This window comes from Toxorhynchites rutilus, chromosome 3 (assembly GCF_029784135.1).
Source record: "Toxorhynchites rutilus septentrionalis strain SRP chromosome 3, ASM2978413v1, whole genome shotgun sequence".
NCBI lineage: Eukaryota > Metazoa > Arthropoda > Insecta > Diptera > Culicidae > Toxorhynchites > Toxorhynchites rutilus.
The window spans coordinates 251,332,691-251,352,047 of NC_073746.1; the positions used below are offsets into that span (position 1 = coordinate 251,332,691).

Below are 19,357 nucleotides of genomic sequence, written 5' to 3' on the forward strand. Positions count from 1 at the left end.
ACAATCGAACTCATTGACGATGCTTGCATTTGTGCTGATCGGAATGTGTTCCATAACATGGACGCAAAATCAAGGTGCCTCGGTTCTTTTCAGGACCACCAACAAGGTCAAATGAGTTGAATTTCATGTTCATGTCCACTCACACACACTAACAAGACAAACGTTCAGCGTTCTTTCAAAATATGCATTTAATCATTGAGAATTGATACAACTTCAAACGAATGTTTGTCGAGCCAATGGTAGTTCTATGTCTACCTTCCGATTATATCACAGTTATAAACCACTTCAATTTTTTATTTATTTATTTTGTCAATCAATTTGTTAGAAACCTTGGTTGTCGAAGAAAATAACAAACCTAATTATGGAGCCACTATGTAGATAAATAATACGTGTAAACAATACGTATGCAAATCGGAAGGAACCTTTTAGTGATACAATTCTCTGGCCTGCATTAAGTGCGCTACACAAACACCGTTCCGTCATCGTGAAGTAAACGTAAAGGAATGAAATGTCAAATATTCTCTCATGGAAATCGTATGGTAGCATTCACATACATCATACCGGCAACTTTGACATCGGCAAAATAAGTCCTAGAGAATAGTTGACGGGACGGTGACGGTGACGCTGTATGTGTAGCGCACTTTAATCACATTGAGCAATTGAAGAGCTTGTAAACCACACTAACAACGGTCAAATCAACGAGCTTCTAAACGATTATGGGTCATCTTATTTCGGGAAAGAACGCATTTGATGTGAATATATCTAAGAAAATAAATTAATTTTGAAAATGATATCTAAAGCTCACAAAAATCCTTAGAGATGATATCGTAAAAAGAGATTTAGCATCTTTCAACGTTTGCATGCCATTGTTCTAGCTAAAGCTAAATTTACAGCTGCCTTTCATTCATGGATTTATACAATTGCACATTACAAGCATATATAGAATATATAAATGATATATATATATATATATATATATATATATATATATATATATATATATATATATATATATATATATATATATATATATATATATATATATATATATATATATATATATATATATATATATATATATATATATATATATATATATATATATATATATATATATATATATATATATATATATATATATATATGTATAAACGAGCATCTTCATTTCCAGGCCCACACAACGATGCACTACGGAAAGCCTTGTCCCAGCTATCTACGTGAGAGCTTCCCCGATGGTATAACAAATGGTGCCGCTTGGTACTCGGTTACCGGTGGAATGCAGGATTGGTCCTACGTAGTGGGTGGTGCTTACGAACTAACGCTGGAAGTTGGTTGCGAAAAATTCCCCAAACCGGAAGAACTGCCCAATTTCTGGTTGCAGAATCGGGAAGCTTTGCTAAGATACGTCGAGCAGGCCCAACATGGCATAACGGGTATGGTCAAGAGCACTATCGGTCATCAGATAGCGCACGCCACAATCCAAGTGAATGAAATACAACATGTCACATTCTCCACGGCGGAAGGAGATTACTACAAGATGCTACTACCTGGGTTGTACAATGTGACTGCTGATGCGGCTGGATACGAACCGCAAACTATGCAGGTTCAAATTCTCCCCGAAGCAACCAAAGCGGTGATAGTGGATTTCCTTCTTATGCGGGATGATCCGCAGCATTGGTCGTCGGCATACGATTATCGGACTCTGGAGAATGTAGTTAGAACACGTTATCATACCGATGTTGAACTGGTTTCAATCATGGGAGAGTTCGAGAACAAAAACTATAAGACTGCCTCACTTGAGTTCGGTGACAACGAGGTATCGATGGCCTTTCCATCGGTTAAAATAACTGATAACGTAAGATCATCATTTTTCATGCGAAAAGATCACTTAACGTACCCTTACTTTCCCTAGATTGGAACACCGGAGGAAACAAAGTTACATATTCTCGTTATATCATCGCTCTTCCAAAGCGCAGCCATTGGTCGCGAAATGGTCATCAATCTGGCGAGACACATACTGGCGGGCTATAAAATTCCTGAACCTGCTTTACTGAAGCTGCTTAAAAATGTAGTGCTTCATTTCGTTCCTATCAAAATGGACTCGGAAGAACTCTTGACGCAATATCGGGCCAACAACAGCTTGTGTGATCCTGTAGTTAAGGATGAACTGGCCGATCGGTTGCTGAGTGCAGAAACCGATCACCAGAAGGATATGTTACTGCGTATGCTGCAGGATGAACAATACGACTTGGCGTTGAATTTTGCAGCTGGAGGCAACGAAGTATTGTAGGGTATCGACTCTTAATTACCAAAGTTCCCATATAAAGTATCCCCAATGCTTTCAGCTATCCGAAAACCGATGACAAAGTGGCAATTTATTCACGTTTGGCTGAGAAAATCAAGGGCCACAAATACACCGCTGTCAGCAATGAACAATGTCCTTCAAACGTGGCCCGGGTTCATCAAGCAGATGCCATTCAGAAGCTAACCAATCAACTACACAGCTTCTACAAGGTTCCGCTATTCACCATTCAACTCGGTTGTTGTAAGATGCCACTGGAGGCGGATATCGCCTCGGTATGGCGTCAGAACCTAGAGCGGATGACTAATTTCCTACGTCTCGTTGACACCGGTATCAAGGGTTACGTGAGAGACACCAGAGGAGTTCCTCTGCGAACGGCCATTCTGAAGGTTCGAGGAAACAATTTGATCTATAAGGTTACACCAAATCTGGCACACTTCCGCGTGGTGCTTCCATCCGGTTCGATGGAAATCGAATTCAGCTGTCTCAATTACACATCAAGAATCGTATCGATTGCTTTGAACCAGAATCAAGTGCTGGACATGGGGGATATCGTTATGCAAGAAGTTGGTAGACCACGAGAGGGCATTGTGGAACCCGAGCCACATCAGCCGCTAGTTTCCACGGTAAAGCCAGAGCAACATGGCAGTTTTGGTGTTCTCGAACCACACAGTAACATGAAGATGTTCCCCCAGGACGGAGGAGTGGTAGAAACTCGTGGAATTATTTCAGGTGAATAGAGTCTGTTTCGATTGTTATGGAGTGTCTAATGTTGTGTATTGTTAGGATTGGTTCTCGATGAGCTGAATCATCCTCTTCCAAACTCGAAGGTGTTCATACAAAACAAGGTTAGCAACCTTTCTACCCACACGGATTCCATTGGCAAATTCCAACTAAATGGCGTTGAGCAGAAAGATCTGGTCCTGCATGCACAGTCTCCGGGATATACGTCCGACGAGAAGTATGATTTTCAATCCGTCAAATACACTGCAAGCTTATACCATAACACTAATCCTCAGAACGCTCCACATTGGTCCCCTGGCAGACCTCTCGGGGGTCATATTCCGGCTGAGGAAAGACGAACGAGTGCTGGGAATACCACGTTTGCTGTTCGTCATTCTGGCAGGCTGTGCCTCGGTGGCCATCATCGCTTGCGGCGTACTATTCTTCACGTACATCCAGGCTCGCCGGAAAAATTCCCGCTACTACTACAACTTCTCGATTCTACCCCAGAAGGGAGAACAAACGCAACGACTCTTCGAAGATGACGACGACGGTGAGACGGAGCTGTTTCGAGCACCAACGAAAAGTAAGTCGAGATAAATTGATCCTTCTTGTCTTAACGCAGCGTGTTTCTTAACACATTGAGCCCCGTGTCGGTCCCTAGGGACTGGCATTGAGCTTTTCGTGAAAATCATGTTAATCACTGGGACTGACAGCCACTAACCAAGCAAATAGAAAAGAACATGGTTCGTTTTCGGATCTTCGCCGTCTCAACGTAGTGTTACTTGCGTCATTTTTATTAGTAATTAGTTGAGATTTCTATGCCGAATAACACCCCTTGAATGCATTCTGAGTGGCAAGCTCTAGAATATGCGTGACCACAGTGCAAGTCGGAGGAAATTTCTTTGACAAAAAACAGGAAGTGGGTTATATCTATGGTATAACCGCAAGGGTGACGTAGGACTATCGTTGATTTAGAGATCATTTGTTTGAAGTTGAATCTAAATCCATCCTGAATGAATGAATAAATAAATATTTGGGTGACTTCAAAAACGAGAGCGTTACGTTGGAGGCTCAAGGTTTTATGCATCCAATATTGGATACAAAAAACCCTGTTCTTAAGAATAATCTTCAGAAGCTTTCCTGCTAACTACACTTGATTGACAAATCACAAAACCAAATGTATGTGGTCGCAGTATTATATGGATAGAAAACATTAAAATATACTCGCTTGAATGTAATTTTCAATTCCAAGGGGAACTGGCAGATTATTTTTCAGCAACGATCACTTCTTTCCAGGTTTCTTCTCGATAACCGAAACGAAAAGAGTTGCGCGCGTGTATGTGTGTGTGTGGCGGCTGCTTCGATGTCTTCCTGAGCAACCGTATTTCGATGCTGATACTCTCTTGGTCACCTTCTCTTCTCCTTCTGATCGATCGGCTTTTCTGCGCTCCATCACAGTTAAAACAAACTGATTGCATTTCAGGTCAGGTCAGGCCAGGTAATGAATCCCTCGATCCCTCGCCGTTCAGCTCGTTCAGTAACGATGTTGTCTTGTCGATGTCCTCAGGCGTCGTGTACAAATTACGTAACGCTAAAAATCCGGATTTTGAACCCCCTCCACCCCTTTCGTAACGCAATTTCCTATCTCTAATAAACAGAAAGTAACGCAACATCTACCCCCTCCCCTCTTATCGCGTTACGTAATTTGTGCACGACGCCTCACGAAAAATTAATGGGTTTCACCACCAGAATATCATTTAAGTATGCTTTTCGTGCGTGATTGAATCGAGAGAAGGTGTGGTTTACGATGGCAATTTGGAAGGCAAACTAGAGGCGAATGAACTCTCTGAGTATGAACCATTTCGGCGACTGAGCAATAATCGATTGAAAATTATATAATTTTCGCGATACGAAACATTTTCCGTTGCGCGCGCATACAATATTGGATACGAAAATATTCTACTGATGGGAAAGAATAATCTTCAGAAGCTTTCCAGCTAATTACACTTGATTGAAAAATTACGAAATCAAATGTATTTGGTCGCTGTGTTATATGGTTAGAAAACATTAAAATAAATTCTTTCGCATGGATGTATTTTTCAATTCCCAGAGAACTGGCAGATTATTTTTCAGCAACGATTAGATCTTTCCGGAATTTTCTCGATGCTGTATGGCATCCAAACGAAAATTCTCGTTTCAGTTTGGCCTGCAAAAACTTTTCTGAACTCTAATCCATCAAATTTGGAGCCCTGAAAAGGGCCGTTGATTATATGCTAACCTAGTATAGCACCCTCTCCTTGGTTTCGACGGGCCAGCTGAATGTCCTTGGACATGATGTGACGCGTTTTGCGTGGATAGCACACAAATTGGTATCTTCGAATAAGCCTCCTGCAGCGTCATAACCGCGGAACTTTGGTAGCGCAAGTCGGTTTTGAAGTCATGAGCAATTTCACGAACCAAATGCTGCAAAGGTAGCTTGCGGATCAGCAATTCGGTCGACTTCCGATAGCGATGAATTTCACGAAAAGTTCCCGGTCGATAGATGTGGCTTCCTCACCTATCCTGCGGCTGGTGCGCTTATCCGAACTGCTTTCGTGTGCCTTACCACCGAAAGACTAACGAGCTGTTTGCTTAGTCCCGATGAAACGAGTCCTCACGGTGCGAGAGTAGAGTAAGAAATGAACGAAAGCAAGGGAAGTGTCATTTTATAAAACATAAAAGTATCGAATGTAAACCCCACCCTCTTTATTATATAAGCTTACTGTATACTTACGAATATAATAAGGGTGGGGTTTAGATTCTATACTTTTATGGTTTATAAAATGACGCTTCCTTTGCTTTCGTTCATTTCTTACTCTACTCTCGCACCGTGAGGACTCGAACTCGTTAGTCTTTCGCAGACAGCTCGTTAGTCTTTCGGTGGTAAGGCACATGAAAGCAGCTCGGATAAGCGCACCAGCAGCAGGACAGGTGAAGAAGCCACATCGCTATCGACCGGGAACTTTGCGTGAAATTCGTCGCTATCAGAAGTCAACCGAATTGCTGATCCGCAGCTACCTTTGCAGCATTTGGATCGTGGAATTGCTCAGTACTTCAAAACCGACTTGCGCTACCAAAGTTCCGCGGTTATGACGCTGCAGGAGGCTTATTCGAAGATACCAATTTGTGTGCTATCCATGCAAAACGCGTCGCATCATGCCCAAGGACATCCAGCTGGCCCATCGTATCCGAGGAGAGCGTGCTATATTAGCTTAGCATATAATCAACGGCCCTTTTCAGGGCTCCAAATTTGATAGATAAGAGTTCAGAAAAGTTTTTTACAGGCCGAACTGAAAGGAGCATTTAGCGAAAATCGTGGTGTCGATGATAATTCGATACCGATAGGTGCCATGGATATGGATTTCATAATGAAGAATATGAAATACATGACATGATGTAGTGAATATATCCGAAGAAATCACTTTGGTGAAACTGCATTATAAAATTATTTGTGTACGAATACCGCAATCGATAGTCGACTCTAATTTGCGCTGGGTAATTTCCTCGGAGGACTCGATTCCTCCTTTGAGCATCAAGAAACTCTTTCTGGTAAAACGAAGTGGTATGAATCACATTATTTGAATGATAGAATGAAGAAGTTTTCTGCCAATTTCTTTCAACCTCCAAACATATCTTTCTCCCGTTTGTCGTTTTCGCGTTCGCTAATCCTTTCTCACAACGCCCATTTCTCGTTTGAGAAATTGTTGAGTAAACATTGTTTGCCAGTGCGCGTAGAGCGGGAATTCCTAAAGATTCATTGCACCTCTAATAAATTGCCGAAAGACGTGGTCTTACGTTGATCGCACTTGATTGAAAAAGTCCAAAACCAAATGTATTTGGTCGCAGCATTATATGAGTAGAAAGCAAATAATCGCTCGAAAACTGACTTGATTTTCGCGATGATGTTTCACGTTTTTCATGTTATGCAACCAATATTGGATACGAAAATTTTCCTCTGATGGGAAAAAAAATATTCAGAAGCTTTCCTATTAATTGCGATTGATTGAAAAATCACCAAACCAAATGTATTTGGTTGCAGTGTTATATGGATAGAAAACATTAAAATAAACTCTTTCGCATCAATGTATTTTTCAATTCCCAGGGGAACTGGCAGATTATTTTTCAGCAACGATGATAGCAACGAGAATTCCGCGCGTGTATGTGTGTGTGTGGCGGCTGCTCCGATGTTTCAAACGGAACCGTGGCATCACTTTCCTCCTAATGGATTCCCTTCTGGCCTTAGGTGCACAAACAGGCTCTTGGTGACACCGTTCATCAGCGCTTTCATGATAAACGAAATTAGCTTCACAACAACAGCGACAACATGCTCCAATCGCTGTTCAATCATAACTGAGTGGGTTTACGAGCGGCGCTCGCTTATATACCGATTGGTGATTTCAATAGCTTGTTTCGAAAGCAATTTTAAGACTATTGAAACAAGTTTTTGGATGAAAAAGTAACAAGTATATGACGCGTAGACAGTTTATCTTTCGAATGAAGTGTTTATCATACCATTTCGTTCAGTTGTTTAAGAGCTATTAACGTTCAAAATCTCGGTCTCCGGCGTAACGCTTTCGTTTTCGAAACTTTGATTTTACACCCCGGTATAGAAATGAAAGACGTAGTCCTACGTCAAAATTCCCCCGACCAGAACGAGTATCGAACCCGAACCCCCGGCAAGTTAGGTTTTGACGCTAACCACTCGGCCACGAGAGCTCCTTTCGGATGTTCTACGATATGTGAATACTTTCTAGTCGAATTTTTGACTGTTTTTTTATTTATCCAGTCTTCATCAAAAATTGTCGGACATACTACAATCAATTATTGATCCTTATGCTACACACATTTCTGGTCATAACGAATTCAGACAAGCAATATAGAAGAAGACGGGGTAAGACGGCCACCCTAAGCATAAAGTACAATTAAACACAATACATACAAAATTGAGGCACGGGGGTCTCCGTAGCCACATAATGTTATATGATAAATTAAAAAAAATGTAAGGGTTTGTATCTAGGACACGACCGCATATTTTCGACGTAGAACTTCGCAATTATATCATGCAATCCACTTGTTTAACACTTCAAATATTATTTTAGACTACCAAAATATGTCAGCGGAAGAATTGTCAAACGATCATTGTTTTTTACACTTCCCTCTGAAAATATTGCACCTCTCATGTTTACGTAGTTCTCGAACCGCGAAAGTTCATTCACCTCTAGTATCTGAAATGATGATTTTCCCAGGCTTCTCAGTTTAAAAGTACGTTCTAGGCAAACATATTCCGGTCTGCACAACGACAAGCGAGTACAAAAGTACTCAACCCCAAAAAATACCCCCGACTTGCATGTATTTTCAAAGCTGAGTCCCCCAGGCACATTAATTTTGAAGTCCGTGGTAGGGAAACACATCTCGGTGGGAACAAAAATACCCCCGACTTGTATGTATATTTGCAGAGCGAATTTCCACAGGTACATCGATTTTGAAGTCTGTGTTGGGGAAACCGTAAATCGGGCCAATCAAAACTTGGCAGTTAGGGCAAGTCATGGAAAATAATATTTTATAAATTGTGATAGTTACGTAGAAATATTTTCTATCAATTGATGCAAACATCTTCCAATCTGTAAGAAATGTTCGAGTTATAAGCATTCGAAATACGGTTACGGTTAGCACACAAATCGGCAGAACAAATGTATGGGAAAAAAGGAAGCCCTTCCAGTTTTCATAAATTTAAACCGTTTAGAGATTAGAGAATTGTTATGTATAGCATATCAAACAAATATTAGAGAATTTCCGATTCGATTGGTATGCAAATCATGAGAATTGGTTCACAATGAAAATAGTTATTAACGTTAAGTTTATTTTATATAAACGTGACCTGTTTTCTGATTTGGCACCCTTCCTGAAAGACGTAGTTCTACGTCAAAAGGTATGAAAAAGGTACTACTAAAATCATGACGGGTCAAGTTGGCCACCACTAAGAATGAAATGGGCAAAATTGTGCTAGGGGAGGACGGGGGAAGACGGCCACCCGGATTAAGATGGCCACTCTCTATACTATTGAGACAATCAACTATTAGAAAATTAAAATACATTAGTTTGGTGTATTGCATTACACTCAATCATGTACACCCATTTTTGCGTGAGTATAGGTGAAACGTCAAGATAAACAATAAAAATAAACTTTTCAGATGGCGACGAGCAACGATTCGTTATTTTGCTCGCAAGAAATTTAGTGTTCTAGTGGTGAATATGGACATGTCCTGTGAAACCAATGTTACAATAGTAAACACACAGGCCTGTTAAGTGTGTTTGTATGTTTTAAAAGCCTTTCATAGAATTATTGAGACACCTTTGCTTGACTCATAGCGGGGGCAAGGTGGCCACTATTGTAAGAGATATGATTTCCCAGAAGAGCACATTTGAACGCGCCTAATTGACGAATTGAATGAGAACATCACACCACTTGGACTATTGGTTGAAAAACTTAAGGCACATTCATAATAAATCTGATGGTTTTTTTTTCAAATACCAAATATAATAATTTTTAAGAGTTCGGATTGAGCGTCTGTGCTGACTAGGCGTACGTGTGTTACTCTCTCTTCAAATGTTCGTGTTTTTCGTCTTTCAGGCAGTAGTTACTGTATTAATTAATTTAAAAAGTGTGCCTTCCTTCTTAGTGTACTCGAATCCTGCGGAATTCACTTAAAGTCTCTGGACAAATTTCGAGAAAGATAGCATTATCATCCGGCGAAGAAAATGTTCTCTGGAGGTGCTCCATTTTGTTTGGCCAATATTAGTACGTTCGTGTTCGTCACCCGCTCGATTTCTTGTCGCGACATGTTTTTCCATTGCACGTGTGTGTTATGGAATGAGGATAAAAACCCGTGCTATCAAAAGTTAAAATAGTGATATCTAGTTCTAGTGCTGTAATTTGTTTTCGCGATTAGCATTGATAAAATTGGTTCGGAGGAAAATCAATTGGTGATCGATGAAGCATTTGTGTATCTCTCTTGCCTGTGTTAGTGTGCATTTTTATTGAGAGGCTTGAAAGTGCTAGCTCGTGTCAGCTGAGTGCATTTGCACCCGTATTTGATTTGCGTAATGAAGTTATCACCACAACAGCATCAAATGTAGAAAAAGTGTGTATATAGAAGTGAAAAACTACGCTAAATTGAAGCAACACAGTGCCAGCGCTAGCAGAAAAATATTCAACTGCAAGAAGCGCTTTTGCATTAGTATTTGAAATGCGCAGTGATGCTATCACCAAATTAGAACGTCGCCAGCAGCTGAACTATAAATCTAAGAAATGAATGCATTTTTCTTCTGTTTCACTATTTTATTTTGCTCAATATTTGTGTGCATGTGAGTGCCTGTGTTGGTTTGGATGTTTCGATTTGTTTTTGATACCATAGAAACTTTGTGTCGTTTAATGGCTAGTTATGTGGATATGAATTCGTGCTTTTCTGCAGATCTTTGTGTCTAATAATAAATCTACTAGCGATGGATCCCAATTTTTATTGCCGATTAGTTCTATTATATGTTTTATAGCTAACTTGATTAGTGTTCATCTCTATCTTAGTTATATGTTGTATTTGTTAAAATTAATATGTGAAGTATTTGTGCATTTTTTCCAAAAGCTCATGAAACTAAGATTTTAGATTCAGTGTCTCAATTAAATGCCATTAAAACCGTTCAATTTGGTTGTTTTGTAAGATAATGTACTCTAATTGTGTGTAGTTTGTATTTCATGCTTAACTTTTCAATGGAACCTGTCTGTTTTGATCGATTCTCTCTGTTTACTTTCTCTTTCGATTACCACGGCCTTGCAAACAAATTTTGCAACAGTTTTACCCCATAGTTTGATTAGCGAGATTCCCTTCTACACTCCTGATTTTCGAACAGATGAGGAAACGCTATTATCGATGAGTTGTAGAGAATGTCAATGAATAAGGTCGATCGTGACGGATGGGTCTTGTTGAAGGGTTAAGCGTGGTTTATATGAATTTGTGTGTTTCTATGCTATTGAAAGCTCTTAGATAGTTCGTTCATAACTTTCAGCTCCGCACTCTATACATTTAATATGGTACTATGCGCGAAAAGACACAGGACATTTCGATTCCAGCTTTCATAGAGAAATTATGTCTGTTACTTTTTCAAGTAGCCCACAACTTCCGGTGCCGCGATTTAGGAATACAATAAAGTACAGTAAACATTCACTAACTGGGCGAAAAGGTAAGACCAGATATCGACATTCGCGTTTTAACTGGTCCGGCATGTTAAACCTCAAATAAAATTGAGGGGAACTTCAATGAATTGTATGATTCGCATTGATCAAGAAATTGGACAAACAAAAGGATTCCAATGGAAGTTTGGCATTGAGTGCGACAACATGTATGAAATATAATTTGAGGATATTATTTTTCAGTAATTTAATCAATGTTTTTGTAATGCGAAATTAATGTCAATTTTCATAATATTTCAAATTACATTCTAATGCCCCTCACAGCAAATCTTTCATTTGAATATGGCGTCGATTGTTTACGAAATTCTGCTTTTTAACTGGTCCAAGGACCAGTGACGTTCGCCCAGTTAAAAAGCAGACCAGTTAAACCAGGACCAGTTAGCGAACGATTACTGTACTAGGTATTAAAAATCATAGAATATATCGCTGATTTGATTCATTATACAGGAGTTCATTCTGTTACCTTCTTAGGTAGCATCCCAGTAATTTTCGGCGTCGCGATTTAAGAATACAATACAGTATTATCGTTAGTCACAGCATCAGTCGTCGATTCGAAACGTCATAGAGGAGTTCTTTCCGTTACGTTTTAGGTAGCTCCCTTATAATCTTCGGAGTCCTGATTTGAGTACTCAATAGAGTACTACGCTTGGAATATCACATAATGCGAACCCTTATAGAGTAGTCTATCCTGTTACCTTCTAAGGTAGCCAATTGATAACCACCGGCGTCGCAATTTGACATTAAAATAGTTCGTGAAAAGTCATAGTGTATATGAACGAAGCGATTTATTCTAGAGGAGCTCTTTCGGTTACCTTGTTAGGCAGCTGAATAACTATCTCCTGCGTCACGATCAGAGATTGCAATAGAGTACTATATTTAACGTTCGCGTTAACATAATCACATCACTTACCTCAGTGAATCCTGATGCTTACCTTCTCCCACTAACAACTATCCCTTCCTTGATATACGCTAGGGAACCACGCTATAGAGGCGACCCTTCTGGCCTTCGGGCGGCGAATATCATACTAACATTCCTTCCCTTCCACTGGTGACTGTAAGGACGTGGCCGGCGTTGTTATTGACCATTTAAAGTTCGAATCACCGAAAATTGCACAACGAGAATGATTTGCTAGTCCCAAGCGTCATTCTGAGTGTTCTGTGTGTAATTTGGCTGGTTCAGGTCAATCACGAAGAGCAACTACGAATTGTACAGTCTACCCAAGCTCAAGCTCAATACCAAATATAATAATTTTTAATTATGATAATTTCGCAAGGGTTGTACATTAGGCACGTTATAAGTAATTCAGAAAAAATAACTCCTCCCACTCTTGTCACGCTTTATCTAAAATACAACGATCTATATATGTAGCACAATTTTGCCGGATACAACCATCGTCTATACGCCTAGATTCACGAGTCATTTCATGTAGCCATCTCACCCTTAGTGGTGGCCAACTTGACTCGTCATGATTTTAGTAGCACCTTTTTCATACCTTTTTTAATTCATCATATAACATTATGAAATAAAAAGAAACACTTTTGGAAGTCAATGTGATTGCGGAAAACATCCTAAAGATCGATGCTGACACAATGAAATTCCTCAATTTTGTATGCATTGTGTTTAATTGTACTCACTGTTATGTTGACAAAGTCGATTGTATTTTTGGCCGTATTTTTTTTCGTTTTTTTTTTCGTATACTAATACTGTTTAGTGATACGTTTATTTTCCGTTTGCTAATTTTGTTGTCGTTGGTGAATTTTGTTGTCCTGATCAAACAACGTGGATTTTAACGTGAAAAGTGCGATAAACTACGAGTGAAAAATAGTGTCTATTGTATTGTTTGTGACCAACATCATCCTTCCACCGCCCTATGCAAAATTTTTGCACAAAAGCGACATCTACCTGTCAGCTCTGGAGACAAATATTGCATGCGATCTTTTCTAATACCTGCGAACGATCCAAGAATAGTTTGGATGGCATGTACTAAGTGCAAAAAAGTTGTCAACGATTCGGATCGTATCACTTGCCGTGGATACTGCGGAAACTCATTTCATATGATTTGCGCCGAAGTAGATTACGGCCATCGTGAGATTTTGGGTACCTACGATCGAAATATTCTTTGCGCGGACCTTTTTTCGAACGAACTTTTTCGGAATATGACTTCCAGGTGCAATGACAAAATATGCCAGATATACCGTCCATCAAGTCGCTTCAAAATGATATTGCTGGATTGAGGGATGCAGTCGGCGTTTTATCAGCCAAAATCAATTCGAAGTCGCCTACTCCAACCCTTAGTGCATTGTGGACGGCAACACCCGGATCGGACCTTGTTCGCAATACACCCAAAAGAAAACGTGAAGATAATAGATTGGTGAACAAGCCTACGATTATTCGAGGAACTAAAGCTGTATCCGAATTTATTAAAACTGCTTCTCCGCCGGTTCAGTTGTGGATTTATTTATCCGCATTCGACCCGAGTACATCCGAGAGCGACATCGCTAGGTAAACAGAGTTTGAATTTGAGCACTGATGTAGAACCAAAAGTGATAAGGTTGGTCCCCAAGGACATAGATCCTGCCACTCTGAGCTTTGTAACCTTCAAAGTTGGCGTAGACAAATCCTTCAGAAACGTTGCCTTGTCTAAAGACACTTGGCCTGAAAACGTGTCTTTTCGCGAGTTCGTGAATTTTCCGCAAAACCATCGAGTCATCAGGATTGCTACGGATCAATCTTCTTCTGGAGGTGGTGGCCAGTAGCGCCAAATCACGTCATCCTATGCTTCGCTTATCGCCCCAGAACGCAACGTCTGTAGCACAAAGAAAGCCCCTAGTCCTCCCGACCCAGTCGCGCTTGCAGCTCGTATATACCCTTTTAGTCGTTCTGGTCCTGTGGTCGAGGATGGTGTCGGGGTCTTTCGAGTTCCCCATACAGGCAAGTACGTCCACTGTTATGCATCTTCATCGCCTGATAGTTCTATGACTTTCAGAGTTCCACAGCAAAACTGCAGTATTTACACCGATACTGAACTCACAGCCCGCCCCTCATGGGAGGTCCCAGCGTAACACCATTCTACCCACGATCAAACCATACTGATTCATCAGATTACGAGCGAACTCCAATCGACGGCATCTTGATGTACTACCAGAACGTTCGTGGCCTAAGGACAAAGATAGACGATTTGTTTTTGACACCTGTTGATTCCAACTACGATGTTATAGTCCTCACCGAAACCTGGTTTGATGAACGAATTAATTCATCTCAATTGTTTGGGAGTGCTGTTTTTCGTAACAACCACAATCATCTAAATAGTTCCAAATCATGTGGAGGTGGGGTTTTGATTGCAGTTTCAAACCGTCTTAGTTGCTGTCGCGACCCTGCTTCGGTTTGTCTATCTCTCGAGCAGATTTGGGCGAAAATTACGACACCAAACAGATCTTTAAGTGTTGGGGTAATATACCTGCCTAATGACCGGAAATTGGATTCCATCAGTATCAACAGTCGCATCAGTTCGATTGGTAATGTACTGTCACGACCAGAAAAGAACGACTTGGCTCTGCTTCTTGGTGATTACAATCAGTCTGGGCTGACTTGGAACGTCACTGCAAATGATCATCCTACTATCGATGTCCTACATTCGAACATTCCGGTTTCCTGTAGTACACTTCGTGATGGTTTCAGTCTCCATAATCTAACGCAAATCAACAAAATTATGAACATTAACTCTCGGATCCTTGACTTTGTGTTTGCGAATGAAGCTGCAATCCCGGAATGTTCTGTTATTGAAGCTTCAGAACCCTTAATCGGTATTGATAATCACCATCCTGCATTGGAAATCCTTATTATGTTATCGATGCCTGTTCGCTTCGACATTACCGCTGATGTGCATTCCGAAGAACCGATTTTGTTGCATTGAGCCATTCACTTGCCCAGGAGAATTGGCAGTTCCTGGATTCCTGCTTGTCGATAGATGAATTCGTTAACCACTTCGAGGAGGTCATGGGCCGAGCAATATCTGATTGTGTGCCATTGAGCAGACCTACTCCAAAGCCTGCGACAAACGTTTGCTTTCAGTAGCCAGCAAGGAATATCGAACGTACAACCGTTTCCTTTACAAAAAGTATACAAGACAATCTACGGCGCAACCCGAAGCAGTTCTGGTCGTTTGTGAAGACGAAAAGTAAAGAGAACGGTCTACCGGTGGAAATTCACTTGGGTAACAGGAGAGCCTGCACCTCATTGGAAAAATTTCAACTCCTGGCTGAGCACTTCAAGAGCGTCTTCAACGATTACTGCGCCTTGTCGACCCAAATTAGTGATGCTACTAGGGACACGCCCAGAGATATTTTTGATTTGCATATCTCTACGATCTCTTCGGCTTGCGTCGAATCTGCCATCAAAAAACTAAAATTCTCCTACGCTGCTGGACTCGACGGAATTCCCTCCTGTATACTGAAAAATTGCTACCCTGAGCTCATTACACCGTTGTCAAAACTGTTCAATATTGCGTTGCAGCAGAGTGTTTTTCCTACACGTTGGAAATTCTCATTTATGTTCCCGGGTTTTAAGAAAGGAGACAAGCAGAACATCGAAAATTATCGAGGGATCACATCGCTTAATGCATGTTCTAAAATTTTTGAGATCATAATTAACGACGCACTATTCTCTTGCTGCAAAAATTATATCTCTGTTGATCAACACGGCTTTTATCCAAAGAGATCAGTCTCAACGAATCTTGCTTCCTTCGTTTCATTTTGCCTTAGGAGTATGGAAGCTGGAGCGCAGGTGGATGTTGTGTACACCGACCTCAAGGCTGCTTTTGACAGAGTTGATTACACCATACTGCTTGCTAAACTTGAGAAGCTTGGGTATCTCCGAGATTCACTCGTTGGTTCAGGTCTTACCTTACCAATCGAAAAATATGTGTACGCATTGGATCTGATTTTTCGGAGAATTTTACCAACAGCTCAGGAGTACATCAAGGCAGCAACCTTGGACCGTTGCTTTTTTCCATCTTCATGAACGAGATCGGATTGGCCCTCCCAGCTGGTAATCGATCATTCTATGCGGATGATGTTAAAATGTATCTGACAGTTCGAAGCTCAGCTGATTGCTTACGCCTACAGCATCTGATAAACACTTTTGTAGAGTGGTGCATAAGAAATTACCTCACACCAAGTGTTCCAAAATGTAACGTTATAACATTTCTCCGAAAACTCAAACCATCGTTTTCCACCCATCCGTTTTCAAAATGACAACACAAGTCAGATGAAATAAATAAAAATAAAAAAAAGAACGGGAATGCTAATCATCCGGGCAATAAAGAAACCCCGTGTGCCGATAGTTACATCGACATTTTATGTGGAAACCTGGAAGAGTCCATGCTGAAAATGGGACCGGAGGATAACTACACCTTCCAGCAAGATAATGACCCGAAGCATACTACGAAGAAAACAGTAGTATTCTTCCGTTCGGCCCGGATCAAACAAACGATGTGGTCACCCCAAAGCCTCGACTTGAATCCTGTTAAGAATTTATGGGACATTTTCGACATCAATGTGGACAAAACTGACGTTATGAACAAGCAAAACTATTTTGCTGAGTTGAAGAAGGCTTGGAATGAGCTGGACCCCCCACACCTTCGGAGCCTCGTGGAAAGTATGCCAAAGCATTGTCAGTTGGTTATCAACACCAAAGGGCTATATTGACTATTAATTATTTGTTCTTATTATTTTTGTTAAATAAACCATGAAGTGTTTTTTATGTCATACCCTAAAAGTAATTACTTGGTTTTTCTAAAAAATAAATTAACGATACTGAAATGGAAAAATGGCCATAACCTACTTTTACGTAGTTTTGACTGGAATACCGAAAAGTTTGAAAAAACTCTTTTAATATTGGAACAGATTGATTTCAAATACGGGTGGATTGTTTTTTATGCCCATCAGTGTAGATCATCTTAGGCAATTTAAGAACAACGCAAATATCATGAATGAAGAATACAAAGATAAGCGGGCCTAAGTGACCGCCCGGCGGCACGCCAAAGGTGGCAGAGAAGGGCGATAAAATTAACGAACCAATCCGTGCGTGTGCATTACGATCAGTCAGAAACAAATTAATCCAATTGGTTAACCAAAGTAGAAATCCGTATCGTTTCAGTTTTTCCACAGCAAGGGCGTGAGGAACGCGGTCGTAACAGCATACTTTCAAAAACATACTATTCATGTACCGTTCAGACAAAGGTGGTTAGTCATTGCTTAACACACTTCGAAAGAAGGACGAGAATATGTTTACTGAGACAACTGCTGATGACGATGTACTGTCTTTATAGAAATTCTTTTCTATAAATTCTATAATAAAGAATCTCAGGAATTCCATTGGTCGATGTCCGAAGTGTAATAGGTGTCCAAAGCTGTTGTGATATTGTCCTAACGTCACTTTGCACATGGCTTATGTAAGACCTAAAGTATGCTTGGTTCAAAAAGTTAAATTGGCAAAAAAAAATTAGTTGTCTCTCTGTAACGTTCCAACGTTGTGAGACGATCCGCATTCGAAAGAGAAGGCTCAATAATTGCCGGTCGCTAGCCTTTGGGACATGCGACTTCTTCTACAACAGCACTATCTTGTTATTTGAGTAGTATCTTATATATATATAAAAATGGATTTAGGGTGCAATAAATGTTTTTATGGTGGTTAGACTCTCCACCCCCTCTCTAAGGGGGGGCTGCCATACAAATGAAACACAAATTTTTGCATTACTCGAGGATTAATCAAGCAAATGGAGCCAAATTTGTCATGCGAATGTTTTAGGGGACACGAAACGTTTCCATGGTGAACAGACACTCCACCCCTCTCTCTGAGGGGGGCTGCCATACAAATGAAACTCAAATTTCTGCATTACTCGATAATTGATCAAGCAAATGGAACCAAATTTTGCATGTGGAGGTTTTAGGGTGCAATAAATGTTTTTACGGTGGTTAGGAAGGAAGGTATTGTATTATAGAGACTTTAAACTTTTGTAGTTCATTCGTCTCTAGCCTTGAGAAAGGCCCTTTGAAAACTCTACTCTACTCTACTTCAGCGCTACCACCTCCGCCCTCTTGCCTTCAGAAAGGCACTCGATCCCTCGCCGTCCAGCTCGTCCAGCAACGATGTTGTCCAGTCGGTGTCCACACAAAGAATGACGGTGGCTAGACACTCCACCCCTCTCTTTAAGGGGGAGTTGCCATACAAAATTAAACGGGGTCGATTAGAAGATCAATCAATGAACAGTTCTGCGATTGGACCCATGAACTTTCTCATAGTATGAAAACGTGAATGTTTGAAAGTATTAGTAACAAAAAACAAATTTTGGGCAGGACGAAGTTTGCCGGGTCAGCTAGTATCCTATATTTATGTTCTTCACATCAGCAACCAATTTTGATATCCGTTTTGTTTTGCAGAGCTCCAACCATATTATGACGACGAACGGGACCCAATAACCGACACCGAAGACGACAGCGAAGAGGAAATCGTGATGCTCAATTCATCATTCCGGGATAGCAGGGACAAATAAGCACACGCAACATGTTAGTTTTAACTAGCTAATCTCTCTCTCTCTCCGTCACAATAGAAGTCATGACAAATCATAACAATTGACAGAGCGCCGTCTGTCGGTTCGCAGAGATGAGATTAAATGGCGGATGAATATCTAGTGTGAAGTTATCAGAACCATTCCATTTTTCAACTAGAAACGTATATTGAGCAAAAACACCATCATCAAATGTACAGGATTGATATTACAAATGGGCTCTTGCGTTTGTAATATCGGATGTGCCGAAAGTGAGAGTTGAACTAAAATAAATGTGATAATTTTATGTGACACCCTAGGAAGAGCACACTTATGACAGATGTTACATCAATATAGGAAAGGAATGTGAAACTTTAATTAGCGTCTAGAAGATTAATGTAGTGATGTACTTATTGTTTGGCTATGTTGTCGAGATGTTTTTTGAATGAAGGACGATTCGAATACGAAGATTTTAAATATAATTTGTAATAATTACCA

The 19,357-nt window shown here is 40.4% G+C and overlaps 1 protein-coding gene across 1 annotated transcript in view; it reads left to right on the forward strand.

Moving 5' to 3' along the window:
• LOC129776144 (carboxypeptidase D) overlaps positions 1–19,357 on the forward strand; it is a 69,379-nt gene extending 50,022 nt beyond the window's left edge. Inside the window, exons 8-13 of the mRNA XM_055781581.1 lie at positions 1,172–1,855; positions 1,913–2,286; positions 2,346–3,034; positions 3,089–3,263; positions 3,322–3,611; positions 18,753–19,357. Of these exons, the coding sequence (XP_055637556.1) occupies positions 1,172–1,855; positions 1,913–2,286; positions 2,346–3,034; positions 3,089–3,263; positions 3,322–3,611; positions 18,753–18,865 (2,325 nt within the window). The 3' untranslated portion in view covers positions 18,866–19,357. The remainder of the gene's footprint in view (positions 1–1,171; positions 1,856–1,912; positions 2,287–2,345; positions 3,035–3,088; positions 3,264–3,321; positions 3,612–18,752) is intronic.